Source organism: Agelaius tricolor, unplaced genomic scaffold, assembly GCF_023055355.1.
Source record: "Agelaius tricolor isolate 1412-34295 unplaced genomic scaffold, bAgeTri1.0.p SCAF_15, whole genome shotgun sequence".
In the NCBI taxonomy this organism is placed as follows: domain Eukaryota; kingdom Metazoa; phylum Chordata; class Aves; order Passeriformes; family Icteridae; genus Agelaius; species Agelaius tricolor.
Window position 1 is genome coordinate 2,889,890 of NW_027269275.1, and position 26,947 is coordinate 2,916,836.

At 42.3% G+C, this 26,947-nt stretch overlaps 1 protein-coding gene across 1 annotated transcript in view; it reads left to right on the forward strand.

Annotated features, from left to right (window-relative positions):
• The window catches only part of LOC139596190 (transcription initiation factor TFIID subunit 4-like), a 158,582-nt gene that overhangs the window by 74,380 nt on the left and 57,255 nt on the right, over nucleotides 1-26,947 (forward strand). Inside the window, exon 13 of the mRNA XM_071440229.1 lies at nucleotides 4,549-4,605. Within this exon, the coding sequence (XP_071296330.1) occupies nucleotides 4,549-4,605 (57 nt within the window). The remainder of the gene's footprint in view (nucleotides 1-4,548; nucleotides 4,606-26,947) is intronic.

Here is a 26,947-nt window from a genome sequence, read left to right on the forward strand (position 1 = left end):
AGATGTAGCCAAATGCAGGAGAGACCCTGTGAGGTATTTCCCAGCACAGGTGTAACAAGCTGAGACTTTCAAGTCCTTACAAATCTAAACAGAACACTTAATTTTGTTAGTGGATCGAAAATTTAGCAACAGTGCAGCTTTGACATTAATAATCAAGCAAAGTATTGAATAATTATGGTAATGAAACACATCAGGAGTACTTTTAGTCTGTCCATCTGCATAGATGCAGAGTATGCTCCAATTAAAAAAAATAGGTGCATGTTTATAACTATGGTGGGGTTATAAATACCCTTATAATGTTAAAAACACTGTTGCTTTCTGGTTTAAGACAATTCTGTGAAATCTGAAATCCCCTTAAAACTACACTGTTCATTGTGTAATTAAATGTCTCTTTTGTGGCCTCCTGCCTTAACACAAGCCAGGGGAAGAGCTGAGGTTTGGAACATTAGGGAGTTTGGTACCATGTAAATGAAGCCCCTTATTTCTGTTGTTTTGAATACACACATTTAACATACTCTGCTTTTCATACTTTGGAAGTCCAATATTTCCATAGACATAATGTGATCTATGCAGTTTTCAGTTTCCAGATCAAGAACTCTGTAACACAAAGCATTTGGTTCTTCACAATTAAAATAGCAGGTTGTCTGGTCTAATAAAATAGCTGGTGTTTGGGAGAAATGTTAACAAACCTGGTTTGCTGAATACATTCTCAGGAGGAGACAGCATTTAATATATTTAGAAGTATGTTATCTGCTCAGGATCAGTCCTGGCCTTCTCTGAAATTACTATGGGAAGCTTGCTTGCTTTTAAAGGTGTTTATTCATCAACAGGAAAATACATTATGTAAATGCAGCCTGCTGTATTTACAGATCTAGACATGATGAACAGGGAGGGGAAGGCAAAGGAATTGTGATCAAGTCCTTGAGAGGATTTGATTTAGTGGGTTCTCTGAGTAGTGGGTGTTTCCAAAGCTTTAGAGGAAGGAGACATTGATGCATTAAAAGACTTTGGAAAAGAATGTTTCACAAAACAGGTGTAGTGCAGCATATTAGGATTTGGATGTTAGAGATAAAGGAGAGAAAACCCCAAGATCCCATCCCCAAGGATTTGGATGTTAGAGATAAAGGAAGAGAAAACCCCAAATATGAATTAACTGGAAGAAAAAAGTTAAACTGCCATTGAAAAAAAAGCTAGGAATGATTAGTCAGTAGCTTGACAAAAGTGAGTGTAAAATGTAAAATAATTGCTTGGTGATGTTGACATACAGACAAAGCACTACAAGAGCTGAGCAGCAGCAAAATTGTGCAAACTCTTCAGAGGAAGGGAGAGATGTTCACGTGTGGAATGGAGTGTAAAGGAATCCAGTGACATTTCTAAAGCTCATTTAGGCACCTCTCTTAAGCTTGACATTTGCATTTGCTTATATTTGCTTTAATCTGTGTTGCATGAGCATTGGTGAAGCCTTTTATAATTTACATTAGATCATAAAGTGAAGAATTAATGAGATAGTTGATGTTTCTACTTGTCCTTTAATACATTTTAGCCTCTGTATGCTGATGATTTTATTTCTAAAGCTTACTGGCATGGTAACCAGCAGGAAAGTATTTTAGTCTTACAAATCTGCTTTTAAAAAATCTGTTAAAATTTATCTGAACACAAAAGAGTTAAATTCCTTAATTATTTCAGTAGTAGTGATACATCCAGTGTAAAGTTGGAATTCTGCTTGTTTGAAACAAGAATCAGCCTGGATTCTTTGGAAAAGCTCATTGGCATGGATCCAAGCTATAATTAGAAAATAATTTCATTATTCTAAATGTAAAAATAGTTCTATCTTCACCTTCAATCTGGGTTATATATTAAACTTCACCTGGTATTTTAGATCTTCATTTTTGAAACAAGATTGCTATATTTGATATTGTTCAGGAGCTGAGCACCTGCTTTCACCTCTGCAATAATATTTATCATATATTTACTGTGAACAGGCTGGGGGTTTACTCAGAGTAGGTGATTTGCTTTTACATGTTGAGATTATCCTGAGCTCCAGATCTGCTCTTACTTGGCCATTTTCTGGGGAAGAAAGAAAAAGCCCCAACTTTGAAATGTGTTACTTTAGTCTGTAGCACTTGCAGAGTTTTTCCCTCACTTATGGAGCCCAGGAAATTGCAATGTTACTTTGCATCTCCTGCTTTAATTTTTCTTACAGTCCCCAAACACTGCATACCTCTGGTGTGTTTTACAGGATTCTATCATTTCCTTGTAGAAAGTTAGGAACAATATTAGAAGTCTTAGCTGGATTCTCTCAGGACACTCTGCTTCCTCCTGAAGCTGCTGTGCTTTCAACTTGTACTTTGCATTTGGCAAATTCTCAGCTTCATACAGGAGTGTAACAGTACTTTGTGTTTCTGTTCTGCTTTCACTGTGAGACTCACAAGGCAACAGAAGTTCACTGTACATTTATAAATTTATCATCAAAACCCATGAAAGGGCTAAATATGCTTTTCCATACATCATACTGGAGAAACTGAGGCTCCAACAATTGAATTGTTCTTGCAGAATGACAGCAAGGACCTTGTTCAGCTCAGTTCATGAACACTGACCTGAGCCCATCTCCTGGGAGGCAGCTCACTGACTGGGCTTTGTTACTTTGGTTTTTAACCCCGTAGGTATAAATATAATCAAGTTCCTACTAATTGCTGTGTTGATTAGAAACCCAGCTCTCTGGCAGACCCACATATTTCATTAAACACCTTTTATCCTTTGAACATTAACTAGGTGACAGTATCTAAGTTTTGATTTTTGGGGTTTCTTCCTTGGTTGGCACAAGTCACATTTGGTCATTGGCCACCTCAGATCTCAGTTTGGCATTCAGTTGTTGCAGACACTGCCCTGTCCTAGAACCTCAATGCCAACAGACACAAAAGCACTTGGAGATGTTGTTGGAAGGTGAAGCTGATGTGCACACTGGAAGAGTTCAGCACATGTAAAAATCTCATTATTGTTTAATGTCACCCTATGTTATCAGCACTGTGTTTTATAGGTGTGCTATATTCACTGGAAAAAATAATCCCAGTTCAAACAAAACCAACCAAACCCACAAAACCCACAAACCCACAAAACTGACAGGAGAAAGGTTACAGAATTCTGTGCCAAATCAAGCCAAGGCACTCTCCAGCTGTATCCAAAATAGTGCAAGCCCTTAAAACCTATCTCCCTTTGGTTTTCTTAATGGATTTTGGAATTCTGACCAGAATATGGTATGAAAAATTTAAACACTGGGAAAAAATCTGAAAATATAGAACTTTGCAAACAAATACTCTTTCAAGTTTCTGCCTTCAGCATAGCAACAAGCAGAGAACAACAGATAGGAGAGGGCACAGACATTCCTTTAGGAGCTGGGTAAATGATTCCACTTTAAATCTCAAAGAAATGCTGAAGTAGAACTACCACATCTCTCAGGTATCAGGAACAACAGTTTTCCATGGATGTCACAAGTTTTATTGGAGCTTCTTGTAACTTTTAATGCAACATTTGCTGAATGCTGACCTACCACACATTTATAAAAGTATAATGTGTGTATTATCTGCCTCTTGAGTTTTGAATTCCATCAGTCTTAGAAGGCATAGTGAGCACAAATATAAATTTAATGGGTTTTTAACATGTGCTTATAAAATACTCTGTGTCTAAAGAAATGTTACAGGTTGTTATTGTTATTGTAATTAAATGATCTGCTTTTAGAGCTGTTCCTGGTTTTGAGGGAAAATACAGAAGTTGTCATTTAGCAGTATTTATCCAGTTTTATTATTGACAACATTAATATTATTAGTAGTGCATGAATGGGTTTAACAGAGTGTATTTCTGTGCTGTACTCCAAGTAAGCTCATATGGAATAGTAATGTCTTTATTATAAAGATTTACCTTTTGGGAGGGCAGCTCTGCAATGATTTTCTTCATGTTCTCTACCAAGACCTACATACAAGCTTAGTTGCAAGCAGTAAATTTTTAAATATGTGACTGTAAGGACTTAAATTTAAAAGTTTGGATAATGGAAAAGGGGTAACTTCTGCTCTTGGATGCTTGAATCTGTTGGTATTAAATAATTGAAATCTAAACCTGTATGGAAACTTTCACATTGACAAAAGCATGGTTGGGTTTTTCTGGTTTTGGTTTGGTTTGTGGGTTTTTTTTGTTTGTTTGTTTGGGGTTTTTTTTGTTTTGTTTTTTGGGTTTTTTTGGGTTTTTTTTTTTTTTGTTTCTTTTGTTTCTGTTTGGTTTGGTTTTGGGGTTTATTTTGGTTTTTTGTTGGTTTGATTTGTTTTGGTGTTTTTTAAATTCAGAAATCTTGACTGTATCTCATTTACAACTGAGCATTTAACCTCATTTTGGGCGAGCTCCTGGGTTTGAAATTGCACTTCTGTCAATTTAAGTGTCCCATGTTTGATACCTTGTATCCTGTTCCTATTTCTTTGCTATTTTTTAACTTACTGCAACAGATGAGGGGTTCTTAAACCATCTGTTAACCTTTTTTCCCCATTTTTTTTAAACATGTAGAGTCGCTCAAGGCAAGAAGACCCAGAGCAAGCTAGACTGAAACAAAAAGCAAAGGAGGTAAGCAGAGCTAGAGATCATTACACTTGACATTTCAAGGCTTGAACATATTAATTTTTTATGCCTTGCTACTTGTATATCGTTAATAAAAATCTGACTAAAAACTTTTTAGGATGTATTTGTTGCTTCGCCTTTGATCTTAATGTTTGCAAACTAATACATTAATACATGTGAAGCCTAAGGAGATTTTATAAGAGAATATTTCCATACATTACATTTTCATTTCCATTTTAGGTAGCTGTAGCTTTTGTTGGGTTGTTGATGACAGCAGCTCTAGATTTTGGTGGAAAATATATGCCTTTGTCTTTTTGTAAAATGTCGCTTTCTTAGAAATGTGCTGCTTAACCATTTTGTTCCGGTAACATTCTTTCAAGTAATGTAATTGCCAATCATTTTCTCTATCCTGTGATTCAGTGGACTGTTTACTCATTTGTCTAAATTACAATAATCTAAAAAATATCAAATAATTTCCCATGAAGCTGTGATGTGTTACTCTAAGAGTACCTTAATTTGCTGTAAATGAGTGAGTGTCCTTTGCTTAAGGCATCTCATGCCTTAGGATTGGGTTGTAACTTAAATCAATTAGAAAGATTAAAATATCCATCAGTTGAAAGCAATTTCAGCAAAATGATGCCATTCTTTTTAGCCAACTTGTTTGGATATACACATTAGCAGGTAATAATTATGCACTGGAAGGTAAGATATACAGAAAAATGCATATAGCAATTTTGTATTGACCTATTCTTCCTGTTTTGATTTCCTCTTGGCAATATTCTGGAGTCCCGTTAGCTACACAGATTTTATGTATGTAACAGTCAAAAAAATCCAAGTAAGTGGATGAGTTTTATTTGTCTTCATTTCATTCTGTGATTATGTAGTAAGACTTGCTGAAATGAGTTCTTGTAAACATTAGACCAGGCCTTAGTGTTTCCAGAGTTGGATTTGTCAAGCAAGTATTGAAATGAAATACAGTAATCAAATTATTTGGCAGGAGAAGAGGCAGGATTTTAATAGTACTTGAGTTTTGTAGGCAGCCAGTGTATGCAAAGGAAGAATGAGATTTCTGAGAGCACTTGGTGGCAGCAGGAAGGGCTGTTGAGCTGAGAGCTGAAGGTGCCGTGCTGCTGGAAGTGAGCAGAGCTGGGATGAAATGCAGAGCTGCTGCATCAGTGCTGGCTTTCCTGGGCATTCTTTCCCGGCCTTTGGAAACCTGAGGAAGTGCAAGTGAAAGACAGGGCCAGAAGGGCCGGTGTGGCGGTGCCCAGGGTGGAGCCGGGGCTGCCCGAGAGCCCGGCCCGGCACAGGGAGCGGCGCGGGGCTGGCGGGGCACGGCCGGGCCGGGCGGCTCCGAGGCTGCGCGGGGCCAGGGCTGGGCCGGGCCCATCTTCGGGGGAGCCACTGGAGGGGCTTGGGGCACGCCGGGCTGTGGGTGCAGTGTGGCTGTGTCTGGGCGCTGGGGAGCTCCTCAGTGCTTGGGGCACGCCGGGCTGTGGGTGCAGTGTGGCTGTGTCTGGGCGCTGGGGAGCTCCTCAGTGCTTGGGGCACGCCGGGCTGTTGGTGCAGTGTGGCTGTGTCTGGGCGCTGGGGAGCTCCTCAGTGCTTGGGGCACGCCGGGCTGTGGGTGCAGTGTGGCTGTGTCTGGGCGCTGCAGGAGCTCCTCAGTGCTTGGGGCACGCCGGACTGTGGGTGCAGTGTGGCTGTGTCTGGGTGCTGCAGGAGCTCCTCAGTGCTTGGGGCACGCCGGGCTGTGGGTGCAGTGTGGCTGTGTCTGGGCGCTGGGGAGCTCCTCAGTGCTTGGGGCACGCCGGGCTGTGGGTGCAGTGTGGCTGTGTCTGGGTGCTGCAGGAGCTCCTCAGTGCTTGGGGCACGCCGGGCTGTGGGTGCAGTGCTGGCTGTGTCTGGGCGCTGGGGAGCTCCTCAGTGCTTGGGGCACGCCGGGCTGTGGGTACAGCTCTGGCTGTGTCTGGGCGCTGCGGGACCTCCTCAGTGCTTGGGGCACACAGGGCTGTGGGTGCAGTGTGGCTGTGTCTGGGTGCTGCAGGAGCTCCTCAGAGGAGCTTTGGGCACGCTGGGCTGTGGGTGCAGCTCTGGCTTTGGGCACTGCAGGAACTCCTCAGAGGGGCTTTGGGCACGCCGGGCTGTGGGTGCAGTGCTGGCTTTGGGCACTGCAGAAGGAGCTCCTCAGAGGAGCTTTGTGCACAGCAGGCTGTGGGTGCAGTGCTGGCTGTGTCTGGGCACTGCGGGAGCTCCTCAGAGGGGCTTTGGGCACGCCGGGCTGTGGGTGCAGTGCTGGCTTTGGGCACTGCAGGAGCTCCTCAGAGGGAGCTTCAGGCACACCAGGCTGTGGGTGCAGTGCTGGCTGTGTCTGGGTGCTGCAGGAGCTCCTCAGAGGAGCTTTGTGCACAGCAGGCTGTGGGTGCAGTGCTGGCTTTGGGCACTGCAGGAGCTCCTCAGAGGGAGCTTCAGGCACAGCGGGCTGTGGGTGCAGCTCTGGCTGTGTCTGGGCGCTGCAGGAGCTCCTCAGTGCTTTGAGCCCACCGGGCTGTGGGTGCAGCTCTGGCTGTGTCTGGGTGCTGCAGAAGGAGCTTCATGTCACCATGATATTTTCTGAAAAATCCCTTTGCCAGGATTTCTTCTTCTGGGAAGCTTCACCTTCTCCCTGTTTTGCTGCTCTGGGATGTGGTTTGTATCCAGCATATGAATTGTTTTAATTTAATGACCAATTATGGTCCAGTTGTGTTGAGGCTCTGTGGCTCTATGTCTATCATGGTGACATGGAGCTCCCTCGACTCTGAGGGGTTTTCTTTATCATTCTTGTGAAGCCTTCTGATGTATCCTTTCTATAGTATAGTTTTTGTACAGCATTAATATAACATAACATAACATAACGTAACATCAGCCTTCTGAAAACATGGAGTCAAATTCTCATCTCTCACCTCATCCTGGGGACCCTCACAAACACCACAGCTGCTCAGAGAGGCTTCAGGCACAGCGGGCTCTGGGTGCAGCTCTGGCTGTGTCTGGGTGCTGCAGAAGGAGCTTCATGTCACCATGATATTTTCTGAAAAATCCCTTTGCCAGGATTTCTTCTCCTGGGAAGCTTCACCTTCTCCCTGTTTTGCTGCTTTGGAATGTGGAGATTGTTTATCCAGCATGTGAATTGTTTTAATTTAATGACCAGTCATGGTCCAGCTGTGTCAAGGCTCTGAGGAGTCACAGGTTTTTCTTTATCACTCTTGTGAAACCTTCTGATGTATCCTTTCTCTTTCTATAGTATAGTTTTACTATAGCATTAATATAATATAATATGATATGATATAATATAATATAATATAATATAATATAATATAATATAATATAATATAATATAATATAATATAATATAATATAATATAATATAATATAATATAATATAATATAATATCAGCCTTCTGAGAACATGGAGTCAAATTCTCATCTCTCACCTCGTCCTGGGGACCCTCACAAACACCCCAGCTCCTCAGTGCTTTGGGCACCCTGGGCTGTGGGTGCAGCTCTGGCTTTGGGCCCTGAAGGAGCTCCTCAGTGCTTTGGGCACCCTGGGCTGTGGGTGCAGCTCTGGCTTTGGGCACTGCAGGAGCCCCTCAGTGCTTTGGGCACCCTGGGCTGTGGGTGCAGCTCTGGCTTTGGGCCCTGAAGGAGCTCCTCAGTGCTTGGGCACCCTGGGCTGTGGGTGCAGCTCTGGCTTTGGGCACTGCAGGAGCTCCTCAGTGCTTTGAGCACCCTGGGCTGTGGGTGCAGCTCTGGCTTTGGGCACTGCAGGAGCCCCTCAGCCTGGCTGCTGCAGCCTCTGCCCTTGGAGCTGGCCCTGCCTGCTCACACAAATGCATCATCTGCTGGCACCACTGATGTGGAATTTCATTCTGCATGTTTGAAACCATAGGAAATGTCTCTGGTTTTAGTAACCAGGGTTCTAATGCTCTAGAGACTTTCACTTAAATACTAAAATTTAGTTAGTAAAAACATTTTCTTTTGCAAAGGGGAGTGTGGCATGGTGCTGGCAGGATGTTGTTTTAAGATTGTTCATTTTTTTTTCTGCACTGGTTACTGGATATATTCTGACGTCTTAAATTATTGGCATTGCCAAAATAAAAAAATAACTCATAGTATAAAAGGTTAATTAGAAAAACTGTCTTGGGCATGGCTTTGTCATTTGAAATTAAAAGTTTAGAATCAATGCCAACAAAAATGTAAAAAATTTCAAAACTTCACTGCCAGCTGGGCTACTCTTACATGTGCTTATGACCCATAGCTCAGAGAGAAATTGTGTTTCTTCCAGGTTTTGTATAAGCTGATGAATAAAATACTGTCAGCTTCAATAATAAGCTGGATTTGAAGCTGTGATTCCATGATTTCTGTCTTCAATCTTGCCTGAAGACCTTTGTTGCACAGATATTCTTGTGACCTAGAGTGAAGTGGTGTTAGGTAGTGTTTTAAAAAACACAGAGAGGGCACCCAAGAAACCTGCAGCTCTTCTAGCTTGTATTACTTCTTTAATGATATGATTGCCAGATAGCTTGTTTTTTCATCCCAGCAAAACAACTGATAATTGTTTTATTAATAATGATAAAAATAATGATAATTTTGTTCTGAAAATGGATAATGGTTCAGGCTTTAATCAGTTTGAACACTACTGACAGAAGTCAGAGAGAGAAAGTGAAATACCAAAAGAAGTAATTTGAAGTCTTCAAGTCTTCTAAATCTTTCCTTAAAAGGAAAATAACTATTAAAAACATCGAAGGAACTCTGGAAAATGCTGTCTTGGAATGCAAAATAAAGGTACCAATAGAAGGATAATAGGATGAAGAGGAAAGAAAGAAAACTAGGAAAGGGTATTTGTTCCAAAACATTCTCCTTCATGGATATTTTGGAGTCTTCATTCTGTAACACTCTGTTTTTCTTCCTAATTTAAGAAGAAAAAAAGATTAGCTCAGTTTCTTTCACAGAACATCTACCAGTTGAAGGATTCCTTCTTGCTTCTTAGTGCTATAAAGACAGTGTAAGTTGAATCCTTTGAGCACATTTTAAAATTAATTTGATTAGGTAAAGATTATATTTTTTCTCTGTAATTCCATCTTGATCCATTTATTAGCCATTCTTCAAAGCACTCTGCATATTGTTTATACCAAATTGGCATAAATCAGGTTTAAACTGCATTAAATGCTTACCCAAACACAGGGAAGGCCCATCTCTTATTGCAGAGACAGGACCATAACAGTCAGCTTTCATTCACTGCCAGACCAGCACTGATTTACTTAAGGCAGAGCAAACCCACTCTGATTTCAGTTTCAGTGACTTATTTTGCTTTGGTATTATTGTTTCAAGTGGACTTGAGTGAAAACAGTAGCAAAATGTACCTGTGGAGGATTCTCTTGCTCAGAACTCTCCATTTACTTTCACACTTCTAAATTGGTGCAGCCTTTTTCAGTGGACAGCATGTGATTGTTTCAATGGTAAAGCTATTTAATAAACTATTGGAAATATTTTCCATTGAGACTGTTTCAGGGAAAAATGAATTTCAGCTATCTCTTTGTTGCATTGCTTTGTAGCAAATTCTGATATGTCTGACTTGGTACAACTTAATGTAAGAAAAAACATCATTTGTGAGCAGTATCTGTTTTGTTGGAAATTATGTAACTTTCCTAATTATTTTTTTCTGATTAATGGTTTTAATTAAGTTTTAAATTAATTGCTGTAATCAATAATAAGCAGGGTATTGATAATAAGCAGTGGAGTTTTCCATTTTAGCCAACACATAGTTAAGTTTTTGCAGAGACTGCTGTTGTTAAAGAGTGATTAGAAAGTCACTGAAATTTTAGGTTTTGCTAAACCAACCCTGATAAGCTTCAATGAACAAGGCATGACTAAAGCTTTTAAAATCAAGTTTTAGGAAATACACTGATTTATGTAGTCTGGAAGTCACAAATGTAAGTTAAAGAAATGATGAGTTCTCTAATTTCCTTAAAAAGCTTCATTAAATAGAACATAAAAGAAGCCATATAGCTGATAGCAGGCATAGATGAAGATTAGGAATATCTGAGCCAACACCTAGTAATTAATGATAGAAATGATTTAAAGGAAAGGCAGGGAGGGTAAGATCCTTAACATCCATTCTGTCAGGGGTATTCTGCATATCAGGGTCTGTTGCCTAAAAAATGTTTTAATTTAAAAGTCAAGTAGCTGAGGTTGATCCTGAAAGATGAACTTGGTTCAAACTTTTGTGTCATCACCAACCAGGAATGTGGCACAATAATGAACAAACCAGAGCCCATGAAGTCTGGGCATGTGTGCAGGGTTAGATAACCTGCAGTGGGATCTGTTCTCAGATGTGCCCATCAGCCATGCAGGGGAAGTCTCTGGGCTGTTGATGTTCATGCCAGAAGCCTTCCAGTGCAGCCCTGTGTGTGCCCTGCCAGCAGGGCTGGCCCAGCTGCCGGGGCTGGCCAGGTCCTTTGGGCTGCCCAGGTCCTTTGTGGTCCCCTGGCCAGGTCCTTTGGGCTGCCCAGGTCCTTTGTGGTCCCCTGGCCAGGTCCTTTGGGCTGCCCAGGTCCTTCGGGCTGCCCAGGTCCTTCGGGCTGCCCAGGTCCTTTGGGCTGCCCAGGTCCTTCGGGCTGCCCAGGTCCTTCGGGCTGCCCAGGTCCTTTGTGGTCCCCTGGCCAGGTCCTTTGGGCTGCCCAGGTCCTTTGGGCTGCCCAGGTCCTTTGTGGTCCCCTGCCCAGGTCCTTTGGGCTGCCCAGGTCCTTTGTGGTCCCCTGGCCAGGATTTTGGGAGTGCTCAGCTCCTGCAGGAGCACAGCAGGCAGAGAGAGGCTCTTGCACTGTGGGAAGCACTGCCTTGGGTGCTGCCATCATCCCCCACCTGCAGCATCCTCTGGAACAAGAGCCTTGCTGGGCTGTTTCAGACTTTGACCTGGGTCCTTTTCTGAGTTCTGTGCAGGAAAATATGGGGGCTGTTAGCAGGTGGAGTTCTAGAAAAAGCTATAGGATCCTTCTCTTCAGAATAATGAAATATCTACATCCTATGATGTATATGTTATGTGGTTCTACCGTTGCCTTAGAGGTTTTAAATCCCCCAGAACTTAACTTGTAGCAGAATTACTGAAACTCCAGCATTGTATACTTAGTGGCTACGTAGGAAAACAGTTCTACACTATATAAGTTCTTGGCACTACACTAATATTTATGTATCAACTCAGTAGGAGTGGTTTCTTTTGAAATATTTAAATGATATTTTACTGCAGTTATCATAATTACTGAAAATGAAAAGCAAGTGAAAAGGATTTTGCTTTGTTTGGCAAGTTCATTTAGTCACCTTTTCAGCAAAGCCAAAGTCCTTAAATATTTTACTGCTAAAGCAGTGTCTCAGTGATGAGAAGTCAAAGTAAGTTTTCTGTTTTATCATGCCTGACATAAAAATATTGATCCAAAAGCAACAATCTTATCTTAAATTGCTTTCTTACAACACAGTTCACTGAGAAGTGGGGCACTTGAACAGGAAATTTAAGTTAAATTTCCATGCAGCTCTCTAACCCATCTGTGTGTCAGGAAGTGGAAAGAAGGAAAAGCTATAAATGTGATACCTAGAGTAATGATGAAGCAATGTTGAAGCAACACTGCTTCCTCAGAACAGAGTTATTTCATGAAGAGTTTTCTGCATCAGGTTACAATGCTGCAGCTGTGATGCAGGAGTGCAAGCATTCTTGGCAATATGTGTAGAAAGTCAGGTAACAGTCATTTTTTTATACTTTCCCTGTACCACAGATCTGTTTGTACCCAGAAAAATGCTTTGGCCATTCTCATCTGGTTTAAGATGGATTTAGCTTCAGAGTACAAGATTTTTCTGAAGTTTCAGAGTTGCTGCAATGACCTAAAATGTTAGTACTAAACTTGCACTTCAGAGAGGAGTGGTCCTGTCTTACCAGTGAAAATACTCTCCTGGAAGTTCTGCTGCATTATTAAATTTACTACTTGTGTTAGCTGTTGCTTTTTTTCTTTTTTCCTTTTAGCAGATACTACTTTAGATGTACAGGTGTATTATGGTAACAGTCCCAAAATCTGATGACTGAAGTTGATTATAAAGCTTATAATCAAGGACAAGAGGGGAATGGTATTACATTTGCATGTACAAATGGTGCTGGGGAAACAAGACAATTTATAACCAGTAATAAGTTTATTACATATGGCTCTTGGTTTGTAAGTCTTCCAGATTGCTGTGTTTCCAAGGATGAGGTACTGCCCTGTGATGAATTCTCCAAGTCCAGAAGAACTTTGTTCAATAGCAATCTTACTGTTCAGCAGAACTTCTTGCATATATCTGTGTAAAATTGAAGGTGATGACAATTCCACCCTGTTCTCCTGAGCTTAGAGCAGAAGCTGTGGCAACTTGTCTGGCTGCAGTTGAAGTGTGGTGTCACCCTTACTGTACAGAGTCAGAAAGTGGATAATTGACAGAAAAATGCTGGGGGATCAGAGGAATGGCTGTGATACCTTCCAGCTGACTCAAATTATTTATTCCTGCTTAGGTAAAATGTATATTAATTAGAGCTGAGTCAAGGGCTGGGTTTCTTTTTGTCTTCTCTCTAACCTAGGCTTGACCCAAGCTTATCATATTAGTCTACCACAAATCTAAATTAAATCCAATGCTGTCCAATGTAACAATTTTCTTCTACAAAATTGAGTTGGTGGCATTCTGTGGTGATGCATTATTCCAGCATACACATAGTGCCCAGCTCTTGTTTAGTTTTCATGAATGCTTATTTTTCATGACTGATGAAAACTGTTGGGTTTAGCATTTTTAAAGGGAAATGCTTTTTTACTGATAGAGGAGCTAAATACACAGCCATTTTTAAGTACCAAACTATTTCTATACCACCATCTTCATAGTATAAAGTAAGAACACTCCTTTATCTTTGTTTATACTTGCTACCTAGAAAACAAATCCTTAGAACTTGGTTTACACCAGTGTGAGTGCCTTGTGTGAGAAGGATCCATGTATTGCATCCATGCTTGGTTCCTCACAAAGTTCTGTGTCACATCTGGGAGGCTTTGCAAGGGAGGTGTTGGCAAGCAGGAAAAATGACCTTGCACAGCTTGGAGAGCAGGGGCTTATGCACAACAAAATGGGACAGTGAGCATGGGATTGTTCAGCATGGGGGAGGAAGCTTCAGGGTGACCTAATTGTGCCCTTCCTGTACCTGGAGGAGAGATGGAGAGAGACAATTTACAAGGAGCACAGGAGAATGGCTTCTCACTGACAGAGGGCAGGCTTAGATTAGACATTGGTCAAAAACTCCTCCCTGTGAGGAGCTGGGGCTGCCCTGGGTCCCTGGCAGTGCCCAAGGCCAGGCTGGATGGCCTTGGAGCAGCCTGGGACAGTGGAAGGTGCCCCTGCCATGATGAGAGGATCTTTTAGTTCCCTTCCAAGCCAAAGCATTCTGGGCTTCTGTGGGTGTGACAATAGAAAGGAACAGGAAAGCCAGCTGTCCACTCAGGTATTGTTCCTTGTTCAGCTGATGTCTCACTGAGTATTTGAAAGGTATCAACCTTCCAATTAACCCAACAGCAATGTAATTTCCTTAGATCTTGTAATACAAGTGTATTTGTCCTGGTGCAATCTGCTGTTTGAAGCTTTTGCAGCTATTCATAACCAATGAAACAGTGATTTTCTTACCCTGCTACCAAAAGGGTTCCCATTTAGTGCTCTGAGAATGAGGGGCATGAAACAACTAACACTTGTATACACCTGTAAAAGTTGGCTTTTCTTTTTGTGATTGTTTCTTGTTTTCTCATGTTTCCTAACAAAATTAAAAGTACCTGTGTACTTTTATTTTTCAAGTAAAACTAGTGAGGAAGAATCAAGACTCATTTTCAAAACAGAGTTTAGCTCTGGTGTGAAATATATTTGGCTCGTGCTTGAACAGTTCCAGAAGAGCAGTACCTATTACAAATAAGTCTGCTCTACCTAGTGGATTTTACTTTTTTTAAAGCAAAAAGGTGGTAGGGAAGGAGAAAGCCATCCCTGTTGTCTCCATCACCTTCCAGCACACACACCCTGCTGGAGTCCTGCCTAACACAACACAAGGTTGTTGAAATAAGTAGCCTCTCATTATACAGCAACAGGACTCCTTAAATGTGAATTTCCAGAACTTGGGTTTAGAATGGTAAAAGCTTCTTGCAAAGAATTTTTGAAGCTGAAGACAGCTTTTCTCTTCTGAATTTCACCAAAATAGTCCAGCAGGAACTTCCTCCCGTAAAATGATTTTTTTGAAGGTGGTAACAGTAAAATCTTCAGACCTTCAGCTCTCCTGTAGTTTTCCTTCCATGTCTGTAGGAATAAGCAGTGCTACTGCTTTTTGATTTTGAACAAGTGGAGGGTGGCAGCCCCCTGTTTCTAATCCCTTTTGGATGCCTGGACAGCCAAGCTTGGTAAAAGATAAGGGGGCTATTCTCTTCCATGTTTGGCATGTAAGGTTTGTGATAAGGGTGGTTTGAGTTTGCCTGTCCTGACAATACTGACAGTTGCATCCAGAGGTTCCAGAAGAAGCAGCGAGGAATGCATGGAATTGGTACTTCTTTTCTGAAAGAATTTTTTATATTTTTAAAAATCTATTTAAACACACACACTCTCTGTATCTGTGTGTGTATACATATACATACACCAGATGAGTTTGTGCAAGGGAGAGGTCAAGGCTGAATTTGCAGTTCTCCTTTTGCTTCAGTGGTATTCTGTCTAAATATGGGTCTTCCTCAGGTAGAAACAACCTTGTTCAGAACAATTTATCACACTGGCATAGATGGGGGAAAAAAGAAAAAAAGCTGTTTGGAGCAAGCTGTGAATGTGGAAAAATCACGTAACTCTTTTAACTGAGCACTGCAACAGATTTACTTTCGTGCTAATTTGGCTGAATAACCACACTTTAGAATATGATTGCCTGTTTAATAAGTAGAGGGCAGCAAATGTCAGCTGTGTCGGCTTGTCAGAAGCTGAGGAGGTTGCTTGGACAACAACATGAATTATTATTTAGATGATTTGGCCCCTAAGCCAAGCCTGCTCTACTCTGTAGCAGCTTGCGGGGGTGGGGGGAGGTCAAGGTGTATTTAGGCTCAAGCCTGCAGGGCAAATTTTCCCCCATCCCCTCTGTGCGCGTTGGTTTCTGACTCCAAAACAAACCTGAATGAGGGCTTTAATTCTGCTGCCGAGCTAACGTGTTTGTAAGCCCTGTTTGGCAGCCTGGAGCGCCCGAGGCAGCCACAGCTGCCAGCTTTCATCTGCCCCCGGATCCTGCGGGGCTCGCGTCACATGCGCTGCCCTCAGGGCACGGAGGCGAGCGCCCGGCTCTGTGTGCCCCTTCCTGTGAGGGGCTGGGGCTGGGGCTGCTCATCCCGGCTATGTGTGCTCCTTCCTGTGAGGGGCTGGGGCTGGGGCTGCTCATCCCGGCTCCGTGTGCCCCTTCCTGTGAGGGGCTGGGGCTGGGGCTGCTCATCCCGGCTCTGTGTGCCCCTTCTTCCTGTGAGGGGCTGGGGCTGGGGCTGCTCATCCCGGCTCTGTGTGCCCCTTCTTCCTGTCAGGGGCTGGGGCTGGGGCTGCTCATCCCGGCTCTGTGTGCCCCTTCCTGTGAGGGGCTGGGGCTGGGGCTAGGGCTGCTCATTCTGGCTCTGTGTGCCCCTTCCTGTCAGGGGCTGGGGCTGCTCATTCTGGCTCTGTGTGCCCCTTCCTGTCAGGGGCTGGGGCTGGGGCTGCTCATCCCGGCTCTATGTGCCCCTTCTTCCTGTGAGGGGCTGGGGCTGGGGCTGCTCATCCCGGCTCTGTGTGCCCCCTCCTGTGAGGGGCTGGGGCTGGGACTGCTCATCCCGCTCTGTGTGCCCCCTCCTGTCAGGGGCTGGGGCTGGGGCTGCTCATCCCGGCTCTGTGTGCCCCCTCCTGTCAGGGGCTGGGGCTGGGGCTGCTCATCCCGGCTCTGTGTGCCCCTTCTTCCTGTGAGGGGCTGGGGCTGGGGCCGCTCATCCCGGCTCCGTGTGCCCCTTCCTGTCAGGGGCTGGGGCCGCTCATCCCGGCTCCATGTGCCCCTTCCTGTGAGGGGCTGGGGCTGGGGCCGCTCATCCCGGCTCTGTGTGCCCCTTCCTGTGAGGGGCTGGGGCTGGGGCTGCACATCCCGGCTCTGTGTGCCCCTTCTTCCTGTGAGGGGCTGGGGCTGCTCATCCCGGCTCTGTGTGCCCCTTCCTGTCAGGGGCTGGGGCTGGGGCTGGGGCTGCTCATCCCTTCTCCTGTGTGCCCCTTCCTGTCAGGGGCTGGGGCTGCTCATCCCGGCTCCGTGTGCCCCTTCCTGTCAGGGGCTGGGGCTGGGGCTGCACATCCCGGCTCTGTGTGCCCCTTCCTGTGAGGGGCTGGGGCTGGGGCTGCTCATCCCGGCTCTGTGTGCCCCTTCTTCCTGTGAGGGGCTGGGGCTGCTCATCCCGGCTCTGTGTGCCCCTTCCTGTCAGGGGCTGGGGCTGGGGCTGCTCATCCCGGCTCTGTGTGCCCCTTCCTGTGAGGGGCTGGGGCTGGGGCTGGGGCTGCTCATCCCGGCTCCGTGTGCCCCTTCCTGTGAGGGGCTGGGGCTGGGGCTGCTCATCCCGGCTCTGTGTGCCCCTTCCTGTGAGGGGCTGGGGCTGCTCATCCCGGCTCTGTGTGCCCCTTCCTGTGAGGGGCTGGGGCTGGGGCTGCTCATCCCGGCTCCGTGTGCCCCTTCCTCTGCGTCCCTGCCCGCCCGGGGGCTGGGACATCGCGGCTCCCGTGTCGCTGTCCCGGCTCCTGTTTGTGAAGCCCCCGCACTGACCTCCCCCTGCTCCCGCAGCCGCCTCCCGGCCGCAGTCTGGGTGGGTGCTCACATGTTCCCTGCTCTCTCTCACAAGAATGCATACATACGTCTGTTTGCAATGTATACATTTCATAGAGCACACTGCTGTTCATAAAATCTGGGATCTGTTTCTAACCTGGTAGTGGAAGATGGTAGAGTTCACGGGAGCACAGTTAAGGCAAAAGTTGAAATGCAGTAGTAAAATTTTAAACAGAGAGTAATTTAAAACTTCCTTGCCAGCCCATTTTTGAGAAGATTTAATATCATTAACAGTAGGGTAAAAAGTGTCCATTTTGGTTAACTAAACACTCAACATTTCTGACTGTAGCCAGCTTTTATGCAGCTCTTCTCTAAACTACAAACTAGGTGGCTGGGCAGTAATAGATGCTAAGGTGTGTTAGCATCTATTTCCTATTTTTAGTTTAGTCTTGTCGTTCAAAAATACTGTGTCAGCCTGTGAAAGAGTTACATCATCTTAGCTGAATAATGAGATACTGCTCAACATACCTTGAAAAAGTAGTTAGCCTGCAGTAGTAGTAGTAATCTTTTAAATAAATAAAATTTCTTACTGTCATTCACAATACAGACTGTTTTCCCCTCAAATAGTTTTGTTAAAGGTAGGTATTATTCTCTCTAAAATGTAAACACTTGAAAGGTATTAATGTATTTTCAATCTTGTTGAGCAGTTGAATAATGATTTGTAAGAGTTTTGGTTTAATTTAGTATTACAAATTGCTGCTTAATTTCTAGATTTCCATGGAAATGGTCATAAATACCTGATTTCCTAGAATGAGAAGGTATGTTATATGCATTTATGCTGATGAGTGTCTGTACACTGAGGTGTTCCAGCTTCCTAAAAACTGCTTCCTCAGTATTGGGCAGGGCTGAAGGGAAGCAAGTTGAAAATCAGTGTGGTGCAATTACAGTTCATGGGTTTATTGACTCTGCACAGCCATGAGGTACAGGGCAGCCTCTTACACTGCTGTGTCCTTTCCCTCCACTAGTAGAAAATGTATTTATATCCAGAACAGACATTTATATTCTTGAAACAGAAATAACACCCTGTAGATTCTGAAGATTTCTCTTAATGGCCAAAAGCCATATTCATGTGGTGAGGTGCTTGAAAATCTATTATTTAAAAAAAAAAAAATCGTAATAATAAAAAGATTTGTCCTGGCAGAAGTGCTCATATCTGGCAAACATGGATAATTTAAGTAAGCTTTAGGAAAGTGTCAAAAGTACTCAATAGGAAAATAAAGCATAATTGCTAAACTCAGGTGTTAGTTGTGTTCAGGACAACAGGAGAGGGGCAGAATGTTCACTCCACTAGAAACATATTAGAGGTGAAATTGGTGAGAAGAAAGCATGTTTTTATGAGAAACAGGATAATTTTGTCTATTTATTTTCAAAACCTCTGTTTAAATTCTGTGGAAGTGTGAGCTGTGTTTCCACAGAGCCCTTAGTCGTAAGCAGCCCAACATTCAGTGGCTGTAGTGGGCACCTGCCAGCTCTGGGCAGGTGAGGTGGGCTCCCCTCAAGGGGGTACCTGTAGAATTTCCAGGATTTCTGCCCTGCCTTAGTGTGACAGGGAATGATTGTGAAGGTTAGTGAATGCACATCATCACTTCACTGCATATGCTGCTGTTTAATTGAGTCAACTGCTTTCAGCCTCCTGTTTTGAGGAACAGTAAATTCAGTATTCAGCAAAATTGTTCTCTCTTAATAATGGTCTGTCATCAGCATTTGCTAGTCTTTCCTTCTTAAGCAGTATGCTCAGGAATCTCTTGTGTATGTCAGAAAACAAAAGTTTGGGATGATTTCTTCCTCCCTCTAAGAAATAAGTGTTTGCATCTTTTTGCTGTTTTTACCTTTTTTGTGATCTAGGTGACTACAAGATAGAGTGGTACACACTTTTAGGTTGCATGGAAACACCTAAAGAATATGGAGTTCCATTAGCTCACCTTATGAGTTTCTGTAATTAAGTCTCAGATTGAAAACTTGTACCTTATTTTAGGGTGCAAAAATCAAACAATACTCTGAATTTTAGCAGAGGAGAAAGGTAACTTCAGGCCATGAGAGACTGGCAAAGTTTCCTGAGACCATTTCTTTATCCCAGTTTTGTCAATGTTTAATCTGGTAGTTGACATAGAGGTAAAATATGCTGAACTATTGAATTAAACTTCTGTGTGTTTTGTGTGCAGTCGTGGTGCTCAGTACAAGGTGCTGGGTTTCAGTAATATGTGACAGTGCTCTGTTCCTTTATTTATTTGATGATTTGGATAGAGAGCTACTATAATATTTAAATACCTTGTACATTGTTATCTAAATCTATCTATATTGCTATCTAAAATGCATATATTTCTTAAATTTGTCAATGGATGCTTCTGTTAACATTGCAGTATAGGATGACTTCTGTGATCTGCTCAGCTACACAAAAGAAAAAAAATCATAAATGTACATTTCATAAATATCCTCAGGTAATTTTTACTGAGGCTTTAAAAATAATTCCTCAGTTTAAAATGTTCATCTGTCCATCTAGCTATGGGGAGAAATAATTTCTGGGAAGTACTGAAATTTGAAAAACAAACATCCTATATCCAGTGGCTAAGGAAATGTCTGCCTTAGCAGGCATGCCAGCATTCAGGAGTGCTGAGGACATGTAGTGGGCTCTGTAGCAAGTGTGAGAATGATCTGACTGCTCTGTGATGGAGATTTTTATTTTTGCTCTGTCAAATAAAATGCACCTCTGAGTGCATTTTTGCTCCTGTTGCATTTTAAATGCGTGTCCCTTACATTTAAATGTTATAATTGAATCCTTCTGCCCCACCACTGTAACTATGGAACAACTCTTACTGACATCAGTGGCAATATTCAAAACAGAATTTGTTCCTCTGCTGTTAGGTATCATCTCATATCATAACAGCTCCTGTGCACAATTAGGATTTACTGTTATCAGCTGCACCTAACAGTTTTGCTTAAATGCAAAGTACTTTTGCAGTTGTATCTATAAAATAACCTGTGTCTGTTATCACTGGCCAGGGTCTATGTGAAAATCACAAAGTGGACGGGACTGCTAGGAATGTGCCTTGAGCTGCTTTATTTTCCAGCATCAGTCTCATAATCTAAAAATCATAAGTTCAGTCCTCACACAGAACACCATTTATTGTTGGTTGGGGGTTTATGTATAAGTTATGAACGGGATGGGATTGTTAGGAATGTGTTTTGAGTTGTTTTATTTTTTAGCATTACTTTTATTATATGGTTATGACAATGGGAAGATGTTATTAGCTTACATTTTAGACAGTAGTTGAAGAACTTAATGTTACACCTTACTTTAAAAGTTTTTTGACTAATTGCACAAAGCAAAAGTATATTGACAGTAGTTTTATCTAATTACTATATATGTATTTATATGTATATGTTTTATCTAATTACTATATATGTATTTATGTTTTATCTAATTACTGTGTATGTATTATACTATATATGTATAAATACGTATTTTTGGTTAAAACAATATTTGCTTATTTTGAATACAATATTTGCTTGTAAGTTTTAAAACACAATGCACAGAGCTTTCTTATTAAGTTTAGAACTTTTTAATATTTCATTCTTTGTCTGCTGTCTGGGATGTGAGCTGCTGGCATCTTCCCATTGCCATAACCATGTAATGAGGCTGATGCTGGAAAATAAACCAGCTCAAGGCACATTCCCAGCAGTCCTGTCCTGTTTGTGATTTGGACACAGACCCTGGCCAGCGATATATGTACATGCAATTTATCTGAAAATCCATCCTAGCCAATCAAAGGTTGTGATTTTGATTTCTGGCTGTGCCTGTGTGGTGTCTGTTTCCATCTCCTGGATTGTGGTGCTGCAGGTGGAGGCTCTCAGTGCAGCCCAGCCGTGTGCAGCACTGGGGTGAGCAGCGCGGAGCTCGGCTCTGCTCACTGCTCTGTTCAACAGTAAACCTTTGTGACAGGCTGCTTGCTGAGCCCTTCCTGCCTGCATATGGCACAGCAGAGTTCACTTGGTAGCAGATTTTCCTTTGTGCTCTGATGTTTAAAGTGGATACTTCCAACCTGGGTTTGGAGCTGTCCTAGGCAGGGTTGTGCTGGGTGGGGTCTGAGACAAGTTGGGAAGTGCACACAGACAAGAAGGGGGAAATGAGCGCAGCAAACAGTGGTGATTCCAGTGTTCTCCTTGTCATCCCTGACAGTGTTTATTGTGAATTTAAAACCACTTTGAAAGAGCTGGCCAGTTCTGTAATGGAACATCATTAAATAGTCTTCAAATTTCTGGCCAAAAGACAACCTTTAAGGGGGCGTAGAACAATTATTTCTTAGGGGAAAGTATTTTAATTCCCATATTTTTAAAATTGGACAGGTCAGAAAAATGTGGGTTTTTAGACATTAGGATTTTGAACACCAGTTTTAGAACATAATGAAGTTTTACCCTTCTACCTTTACAATTCAAAGAGAAAAATCAGAATTTTTTTCCCCCCAAGATTGTGAGAAAGAGGAGCCTGTAATGAGGATCTCATCTATAGTTCTCCTTACTTATGATAATATGCCAAGGAATAGAGAGCAAAAAACATAGTGGAGTTTTTCTGTGAAGAATTATATTCTGCTGGTGGTGACACACATTTTAGAACTGTAATATGTTGAAGGATTGTAAAAATTTAAATCAAAGGTTCAATATGCAATAAATTGAAAATTAATTAACCCCCTTGTGTTGTTTTGGAGATGGGATGAGTGTTTCTAGGAAAAATAGAAGGAAGAGGGAAAGATGAAAAATATTTTACTTGGAAAGAGGAAGGTAAGGAGGTACATTTTAGATCATCTCATTTCCTTTCTAATGCAAATCTGATTCTTTGATTATTCACTTATATTATTTATTTATTCTCATACAAAAGGTAGAAATTATGACATATTGAGAATGTAGGCATTTTTTATACTGCAATAATTGTGCAACTATTGCTCTCCTTTCATCTATTGGTGAAAAAGGATTTCAAGAAAAAATAATTTTGAATAGAATTAATTAATGGATTCTTAAAGTCCTAAGCGTGTAATGTAGCTGCAGTCCTTTAAAGCAGAAAAACAAGAGAGAAAACAAATAATGGCCCTTGAGCAGATGCTTATTCACGTAGGATAAGTAGTCTTTGATTTTGGAGAGGTGGTGTGACTTGCAGTTGGAAACCTTGATTTTTTGTGTCGTTATTTATATCTGCAATAAATGAGGAATAAGCATAAAACATGAAAAGGAAAATTAAGCATGGCTATGCTAGTTCTCTTGTTATTTTATTTACTTGAAATAGGCATTTTTTAATGGTGTGTTGCTGTGCCTTTTGTTGACCATATCTGTGCGCCAGGTCTGTCTGCTTGTTTCCATTGGCTTGTCATGTTCACTAATTAGGGAACTGCTGCATGATTCACCTTGTTAATTAGAGGGACTTGCACACAAAGGCCCTTCGGGCAGTGCGAAAGAAGAGCCTAGCACTAGTGCCCTGAGAAAGCTCCAGCCTGTGAAGTAATTCTTCTCATCTACCTTCTATTTTTTATTTGAAATGAATAAATCATTGAGATTTTCCTTGTGGAGTGAGAATGCAAGAATTCACATCTTTGTAAGATGTAAATTATATGTGATCAATAGAAGGGGATGACTACTGTATTGTACTTACAAGATTCCCTAATTTACTACTTGTCAGTGTCTGAGAAATTGCTTGAAATATTTTGTCCCCACACTGTGGTGCGTTGTTCCCTTGATCTGCAGCACAAATGAGCAGCAGCACTTTTGCTATAGCTCACTCTAAAATAGAGAAGATGTAGATTATTTAAATTCAAGCTTGTTTTGCATGCCCAGTGGAACTTCCATTTTACAAGTGAACCCCCAGCACCACCCCCACAACTTTTAAGGGGAAGAAGGTGGTGGGCGTGTGGCTATTTTTGTTCCCGGTGTTTTGCTGTGCCTCAAACCTCACTTTCCAGCAGAGTAGCACACTTGCTGTATTGTGTATTCTTTAGTTGAATATAGTTTCAGAATAAATTAAATTTGTTTTTGTCATGTCACTTAGACTTGATCAAACCACAATCCAGACTGCAGAAGAGGAAATTGCGTTAAAAGTGCACAACCAGTCGCTACACTGCACATTCCCCATCTGTTTATGACACTTCAGACATTAACTCCAATGCCATTCTCTCTAACTATTTGATTAAAATTACTTATTACAGCCAAATGATTTTTAGTAGATTGCTACATTCGCCTCATTTCCTCAAATGAGGCTGGCAGTTTCAAGATGCAGATTTCCCATAAGAATGCTAGAGGACTGGTATCAAAATCTGGGCATTTTCTTTTGGAATAGTCTAGTTAATAAAGCCTCTTACTAGAATTTCTGATTACCTGCTATTTTAAATGCACTTAAAATTTCTGCTATTCTGAAATTTTGTGCTAATGGAATATAGCCAGAGAAATTTTACCAAAAAATAGAAATACTTATTTGGAAAAAAATGGGGAAAATGCTTCAGGCTGATGTGAGATTTTATGGTATGAAATACTGTCACTCCTCACTTCAGGGAAGATGAGATCTTCCTGTGTGCCTCGGTCTTCAGCTGGCTTCATTGATAGACCAGCCAAGAACTTCTTCCATCTTCTTGGTGTACTGGTTTTAAATATATTCAGAACTTCTTCCATCTTCTTGGTGTACTGGTGTACAGTTCTGGTGTACTGGTTTTAAATATATTCAGATTTCAAGTTGTGCCAGAGATGAACAGAAATAAAAGTAACCAAAGGCCATGCTCTCCTGATGCATGGAGAAGATGGTGGAGATAAAATTCCTGATCTGACTCCCCTAGCAGTAACACAGAGTTGCAGCAGCCATGGAGAGTTCTCAGCATCCAAATAGCTGTTGTATTGCTCAGACACGATGGAAGAGTCTTGGAAGGGTATTTCCACAGAGGTTTGTTGCATGCCTGCCATGTGAAAAGCAGGGCAGTGGATTCACCTTCTAGTCCAGCACTGAGCCCTGTGTTTTGAAGGGCTTTGAAGGGTATTTTCACAGAGGTTTATTGCATACCTGCCATGTGAAAAGCAGGGCAGTGGATTCACCTTCTAGTCCAGCACTGAGCCCTGTGTTTTGAAGGGCTTTGAAGGGTATTTTCACAGAGGTTTATTGCATACCTGCCATGTGAAAAGCAGGGCAGTGGATTCACCTTCTAGTCCAGCACTGAGCCCTGTGTTACAGTGGGCAGCACAGTCTTTGGGATTACTGCCTGCACTCTTATTTTCCTGTGCACGATTTTAGAAAAGCCATCTCTGTGTTGAGTGTCCTCCCACGTGCCAGTGCTCCTGTCACTTGTCCCAAAGCTACAGCTCAGCAGGTTTCCTGCTCTCATTGCTTCAGTCTGTAACTCTAGACATGACCGAGCTCTGCTCAGGCTTTCACTGTGTGTTTTACTCCCTGATCTTGATTCAAACAACAGTTTGAGTCCTCACTTCAGTGGGAAAGGAGAAGATCCTAGCAAGCTGGGGAGTATAGTAAACCCCCACTTAGATGAGCAAAGGGAAAATACCTCATCCATCTTTCTTGCCAGAAGTGAGGATGTGCCCTGGGTGCTCTTGAGTTGAGGAGCCCCTGAGTGAAGCCAGTGAGCTCTGCAGCTCATATTCTTCCCACCCATACTGATGCTGGCTCGTGTCCTTTGAGGAACACCCTGAGAAGATCGGTGATTGTCCATAGTTGCTTTGCTCCAAAATAAAAATAAGACTGATAATTACTAAATAACAGCTCTATGGGGATTTTTTTCAGAGTTTTTTTCTGATCTCACCACAGGTAAGTTACTGACACTCCAGTAAGCTGCCAGCTCTAGCAGTGTTGATCCTGCCCACTTGTCTGTGCCTCAGAAACCCTTGGCTCAAATGGGCTTTGCTCAAATTTGGCTTGGCAAATCTGCCACACACTTACAGGAGATAACAAATAGAAAGGTTTAAAACAGCTTAGCATAGGAGAGCCTGGAACTGGTGCTACTGGAGAGAAAGGGTTTGAGGAATAGTACAACCAAAACCAGAGAAATTGTACTGGAGCTCAAACCACAGATTCTGAGGAGTGCAGGAATGTAATGATTAAAGTTACTGGAAGGACAAAATACCCATTGTTGTAGAACTCTTTCAGAGGTGTTTGAGGGATGTCTTCCTTAAGTATTTATTAGACTCTGTGTTACTCTAGATAGGAATATGTAGCTTAAGGAATAGTTGGACTGTTACAGAAATAAATGTGTTTAAGTTAATGAATAATTAAAGAATAGTGCATTGTATTTGAAAAATCAAAAAATGTAACCCAGTATGTTAAAAAATTGCAAGAGTTTAAAATCAAATCTCAAATTCTTCATGCTTTTGATTTTTTACAAATGATGAGTCAGCTGTTAAGGATACTTCCAAGAAAATTAAACCTGTGACTATTTTTTATATACACACCCACACAAACACACATATATGTATATATGTATATATATATATATATATCAGTTCAGACAGTATGTAGTCTTGAGTAGTAAGGGGATGAAATTGTAGATATAAGGGTAATTATTTTTAAAATCCCATAGAACTGTGTAATGTACAAGACTAGAGAAAATTACAATTTTAAGGCTTTTTATTTCAAGGAAAAATAAAAATGAAAGGCAGGATGCACCTGGCATTTTCTGTATCAGAGTTTGACACATTATCTTGAAAGTAATAGGGCACGTTTAAATGGAAAATTTGAGTAAACTTGTAAAACATGATGAAATTAGATGTAATAAACAGAAATGTGTGTTGTAGGAAAGATGCTTGGTCCAAAGTACCCCAGTTAAGATTCCAGAACTGTGTTCAGATGCTCATTATTTTGAGAAACAGTCATCTTGAGGCTGAAACATTCCCAGCTTGGTCTTTGCCCAGGGTGATTTTTTTCCTAACGCTATGCAATAATTTTCAGCTGCTGTTAAAAGTGTGTGGGTAGGAAAAAAGAAGAAACTCCCCTCACCAAAACCCAACAGACAAACACCTTTCACAGTAAAGAACAATCTTGATCTAGTTCAGCTAGATGTGCAGCCATTGCAAGGGACAGCTGGAGCTTTTACTGACTTGTGGGAGAACACTTGGGAAGGAGCAGCATCCAGCTTTGTACTGAGCAAAATTAGATACAATTTGTCAGAGCTGGGAATGTTTAAAAGTCTCACAGAATGTGTTTGGTGCATGAGCTGCTGTTACACAGGTGAAACCTCTCTGGTGTGGCATTTTTGCAGTGCTTGGAGCAGTTCCTTGCCAGGAACTGGAGCTGTGCTGGCCCTGAGAGATGCCAGAGCCAGAGCAGGGCTGGGGCACAGCACAGGGCTGCTGCACACACAGGCTGCTTTGCAAGGCTCCCTGAAACTCACTGAGGCACCCATCCTTCTTCATCCTTGTCCTGGACTTCATGAGGTTGCTGCCAGCGTTTCTAAT